At 45.8% G+C, this 5747-nt stretch overlaps 1 protein-coding gene across 3 annotated transcripts in view; it reads right to left on the reverse strand.

Annotated features, from left to right (window-relative positions):
- CENPP (centromere protein P) overlaps positions 1 to 5068 on the reverse strand; it is a 218299-nt gene extending 213231 nt beyond the window's left edge. For 2 of the 3 annotated variants that reach the window (XM_072842606.1, XM_072842608.1), the window contains exon 1: positions 4925 to 5068. In XM_072842606.1, the coding sequence (XP_072698707.1) occupies positions 4925 to 5031 (107 nt within the window). In that variant the 5' untranslated portion in view covers positions 5032 to 5068. The remainder of the gene's footprint in view (positions 1 to 4924) is intronic. The other variant, XM_072842615.1, reaches the window with a different exon arrangement.
- Positions 5069 to 5747: the final 679 nt, after the last annotated feature.

The following is a 5747-nucleotide window of genomic DNA, read 5'->3' on the forward strand; positions in this document are numbered from 1 at the left end:
TGGAAGTTAACATACTTTTAAACAATCAAAAGACTCAAGATGAAACCACAAGGGAAATGAGAAAATACTTGAAGACAAAAATGAAAATACAAAATATCAGAATTTAAGAGACATGGGAAAAGATGCTGGGGGACGGAACAGATGGTGATAGGGGAGCAGTGGCATTTGTAACGCAAACACTTAAAGAACAAAATCCCAAATCAACAACCTAATATTACAACTGAAAAAAAAATGAACTAAACCAAAGATAACAGAAAGAAAAAGATAATAAAAGTTAGAGCAGAGAGAAATGAAAGATAACAGAAAAACAGAGAAAATGAATGAAACCAAAGGTTGGCTCTTTGAAAGGATCAGTAAAACTGACAAAACTTAACCTAGATGGGACTAAAAAAGAGTGATAATGGGCACCTCACTGGCTCAGGTGGTAGAGCATGGGACTCTTGATCTTGGGGTCATGAGTTCGAACCCCATGCTGGGTGTAGAGTTTACTTAAAAAGAAAACAAAACAAAAATAGACTCAAATTACTAAAATCAGAAATGAAAATAGAGACATCACCAATTCTACAAAAATAAAAAGGATTATGGGAGTATTATGAATAACTATATGCCAATACATTGGATAACCTACATGAAATGGCTAAATTCCTAGAAACACAAACCCTACCAAGATTAAATCATGAGATAAGAAATATGAATACTTATAATTAGTCTGACTGAATCCATAATCAAAAAATCTCCAAAAAAGAAAAGTTCTAGACCTGATAACTACATGAGTTAATTGTATTATACATTTAAATAAACACTAACCAATCCTTTCCAAACTTCTTCAAAAAGTTGGGGAAGGAACAATTTGTAACTCATTTATTAGGCCAGCACAACCTTGATACCAAAGTCAGACAAAGACATTCCAAGAAAACTACAGACCAAAATTACTTATGAACATTAATGTAAAAACCCTTAACAGAAGCAGTAAATCAAAAGCAGCAGCATATAAAAGAGATTACACATCATGACCAAACGAGATTTATTTCTGTAATGCAAAGATGGTTCCACATAGGAAAATTGATCAATGTAATATACATTAACAGAAAGAAGGGGAGAAAAAAGACACGGTTATCTCAATTAATGGATAAAAAGCATTTGACAAAATTTAACACATTTCAATGATAATATACTCAAAAACTAGGAACAGAAGGAAATTATCTTAAAATAATAAAAGCCATATAGCAAAAAAGATAAGGATGTCCACTTTCACCACTAAAACATGGTTCTGGAAATCCTAGATAGAGCAATTAGGCAAGAAACAGAAATAAAAGACATCCAAATTGGAAAGGAAGTAAAATTATCTCTGTTTACAGATAATATCTTATATGTTCAAAAGCCTAAAGATTCCATACACACACAAAAAAATGCTACAATAAATGAATTCAGCTAAGTATCAGGATATAAAGTCACCACGCAAAACTCAGATGCATTTCTATAAACCAACAATGAACAATCTGAAAGGCAAATTACAAAAACAATTCCATTTACAACAGCATCAAAAACCTTACTTAGGAATTAACCTTAAAAAGGAATTTACCAGCTGCCTTTGGCTCAGGTCACGATCTCAGAATCCTGGGATCAAGTCCCACATCAGGCTCCCTGCTCAGCAGGGAGTCTGCTTCTCCCTGTCCCCCTCCCCTCTACTGGCGCTCTTTCTCTCTCAAAATAAATAAAATCTTTAATAAAAAAGAGAATTTACCTTAGGAAGGTAAAATATTTGTACAATGAAAATCACAAAACAGGGCAGCCCCGGTGGCCCAGCAGTTTGGCGCTGCCTTCAGCCGGGGGTGTGATCCTGGAGACCCAGGATCAAGTCCCACAACAGGCTCCCTGCATGGAGCCTGCTTCTCCCTCTGCCCGTATCTCTGCCTCTCTCTGTGTGTCTGTCATGAATAAATAAAATCTTAAAAAAAAAAAAAAATCACAAAACATCACTGAAAAAATCGTTTCACATAAATAAAAACACATCTTAGTTTAATGAATTAGAAGACAATATAAATAGGTAATAAAATATCAGTATTACCCACAAGCAATCTATAGACTCAATGCAATCCCTACCAAATTCCCAATGAGAATTTTTGCAGAAAAGAAAAACCCATCATAAAATTCAGATGGAATTTCAAGGGATCCCAAATAGCCAAAATAATCTTGATTAAGAACAAAACTGGAGGACTCGTACTTCCTGACTTCAAAACTGAGAGCTAATCAAAACAGTGTAGTAGTATTAGCATAAAGACAGATGAATGAATGGGTTAGAAATAAAAGAACCTACAAATAAACCCTCACATATATGATCACATGATTTTTTAAAAAAGATTTTATTTATTCATGAGAGACACAGAGAGAGAGGCAGAGAGGGAAGCAGGCTCCATACAGGAAGCCCGATGTGGGACTCGATCCTGGGACTCAGGGATCACACCCTGAGCCAAAGGCAGACACACTCAACCACTGAGTCACCCAGGTGCCCCAGATCACATGATTTTTGACAAGCTTACTAATACCATTCCAATGGTGCTGGAAAAACTGAATATCTATATGCAAAAGTATGAATTTGGACCCTTCCCTAATATCACATTGGATCAAACATCTAAATGTAAAACCTAAAACAAACTCTTAGAACAAAATATTGGACAGAAGTTTCATAACATGGGCTTTGGGTAATGATTTCTTGGATATAAGCAGCAAAGGCAGATGTAACAAAAGAAAGAATAGACAAATTGGACTTCATGAACGTTTTAAAAATTTTACAACATGTCACTATCAAGAGAGTAAAAAAAGCAATTCACAGAATGAGAAAATCTCCTATTTGCTAATCATGTATCTGATATGGTTTTAATTTCCAAATATATCAAGTACTTCTAAAGCAACAAAAACCAACCTGTTTGAAAGTGGGCAAAAGACTTGAACAGACATTCCCCCAAAGAGGATATAAGAATGACAATGTAGGACCTGACAGTTGGCTTTTCTTATCCTGAAGCAACTACCTGACAAACTCTGATTGCAGAGGCATCTGCTATTGCCAATAAATAGCGCCAGCCACAGGTCTCAAAAGCCAGGTTGCCTTCCCACACTGAAAATTCCTTTAGAGATCTTGGTTAATTTCAATAACTGACCATTTGGGCCACTTGTTTTTTTCTCTTCCTGTGCTTATAGTCCTACTCTTATGTTTAAGTTCACCAATAAAGTCTGAGCCCTTGAAACTCTAGGCCCCCCACCCTCAACGCCAGTAAAAGCAGAACCGCATCCCTATTATCTTGTTCTGTCTGCACCAATAACCTGGTTGTGTGGCCCCCATGGCATGTCTTGTACACTCCAGTATCATTAATAATAAACTATTTTTTTTCTTCAAAGTTTTCTAAAGGTTCTTGCGGAAGGGTATCTTGCAATCCTAAGAAGCACAAGGTTCAGTCCAATCACTACAGGTTTGGAAAGGAGAAAGGTCTCTGGGAAGCTCACTGGCTCCAGGCATTTCTAATCAATAGCATTACTACAGAGAGGCTGTGACCGGTACGAAACGATAGCGAATAAACACAGATGTTCAGTATCACTAATCATTAGAGAATGGACCTCACACCTATTAGAATAACTACTATCAAAAAAGAAAACCAGGAAAAAAACAATATTGGGGAGAATGTCGAAAACATGGAACCCCCACGCACTGTTGGTGGGAATGTAAAATGGTACACCCACTGTGGCCCGCTTGTCCCTCTGCCTCTGCCTGCCGCTCCCCCCCCCCCAGCTCATGCTCTTTCTCTATCAAATAAAATAATAAAAAAAAATAACCAAAATCCTGAACATGTAGTATCTCCCACAATCTGGATCTGTCTTCCCTTCCCGACTGGATGTTTGAGAAGGCATATTGCATGAGTGGTCTACACACCTCACTGGGCTAACACTGACAATCTTGTGGCCAGGAGTCTAGCTGCTTCACAAACTTTCAAATATGCATAAAACTGTGTGTGTGTGCGCGCGTGTGTGTGTGTGCGCGCGCGCATGCGTGCGGGGGGTGGGGTGTTAAAAAGCACAGGACTCATCAGGTGGGGTGGGCCCAGGATTTCTATTTCTACGTAACTGCCAGGTAACAGTAACGCTTCCAACTGGGGAGCACCCCAGCGCAGCAAGGGGCCTCAGCTCATTGGAACCCCGCTCGCACCTCGCACCGCCAAAGAACACAGGTGTCCCGGGTCACGGGCTCTCCTCTCCCTTTGCCCAGTTCCGGCTACCTTCACTGTCCCCATCCCACCCTGCACCTGAGCACTTCCGGCCGCACTCGTCCTCCTCCCCGCTTTCTGTGGCCCTCTCTGAGTTGGCTCAGGAGGAGGTCTCTACACCTATCAAATCAGGGTCCACTGAGAAAACGAAGATCAGTTTCCTTCCAACCGTTTGCAAGTTAGAGAAAGCAGGTGCATCCTGACACTCACGGACCCTCCAGGAAGGGGGCTGGGCTTCCAAGTTAGGTTCCCAGGTTCCAAACCCTCTGCGACCTGATCTCCCCAGACTGCGCGCAGGCAACCGGCCTCCCCTAAGCCGGACTTCTTACTCCTAACAGGTCACACGGTACCTTCCTCAGGTGTGTTAGGCGGTAAGAGGTGATGCCCGAAGGGCCGCGGCATCTCCTGGGGTGGGGCCTACACACACACACCCGCGGGCGGCCCCCTCCACACACACGCCCGCACCGCCCCCGCCGCGGTCCTGCAGTCTCCCACCCTGTTTTCTCAGTTATTCCTCCGCGCCTCCGCCCGCCAGGGCCTGGGAAGAACCGGCCAAGGCTCCGCTTTCCTTTGCCAGCTCGACCCTCGGCTACGGCGGCGCCGGGGAGACGGCGACGGGTGCGCCGCCCGCAGACCTTCGCCCGCCCCCAGTGCCCGCGGGCACGTACTGCACAAGCCCAGCGTCTTCCCCCGCCGCCCGCGGCTCCTCGCACGCCCGCCGCAGGGCCGCGATCTCGGCCTCCAGGGCGCAGACCTCCGCCCTCTGGGCGTCCATGGAGCGGCACTAAGTAGCTGCGGCCTGAGAGACGCGGGCGTACCCAGCGCTTCAAGCCTCGCGCGCCGCCGGCTCGAACCATCCCGAAGCTCGGCGGGGGGGGCGGGGGCGGGGCGGCGGGAGCCCCAGGCGTGCCAGGTTCGCGCGCGCAGAATCTCGGGCTTGCCGCCCTCGCTGCCCTCCTCGCCTCAGCCGGCCCCAGCCGTCCCTGCCCCCGCACATAAAGGGCTGGCTCCCACACGAAGCCCGAGGGCGCGGCAGCCTCCCCCTCTCCGAGTGGACTGTGGAGCCGCCCGGGCGAGTCGCAAGGGCGAGCGGAGCTTCCGGGACCACGTGACCCGGAGCCTCGAGCTTTTCCGTCCGCTCCTTCACTTTCGCCATGCTGGTCCAGGAATCAAAGAATCCGAGGCGATGGTTGAATAGTAGGAATTAGGGATTTTCGGTTTGGAGTCCTGAGGACATTGAGGGCAGGATGATGGCGGCCTCACGGCACTCCAGAGGGCCGCAAACGAAGAGTACGCGGGAACTGAGTACGGTAGCGGAACCCTGGGAAGCTGGATTGGAAATCCGGGAGGAAGGAAGACAGACTGCGCCTATTGGGCCACGTGACTAGAAGTTAGGGACCTGAGCACCGTGGGGCGCGGACCGCGCGGTGGTGAAGTGGACTTGGGGTGCGGGAGGGGGCGGGGTCGTCTCTGGGTCTTTGGGAGGGAAGG

This window comes from Canis lupus, chromosome 1 (assembly GCF_048164855.1).
Source record: "Canis lupus baileyi chromosome 1, mCanLup2.hap1, whole genome shotgun sequence".
NCBI classification, from domain to species: Eukaryota; Metazoa; Chordata; class Mammalia; order Carnivora; family Canidae; genus Canis; species Canis lupus.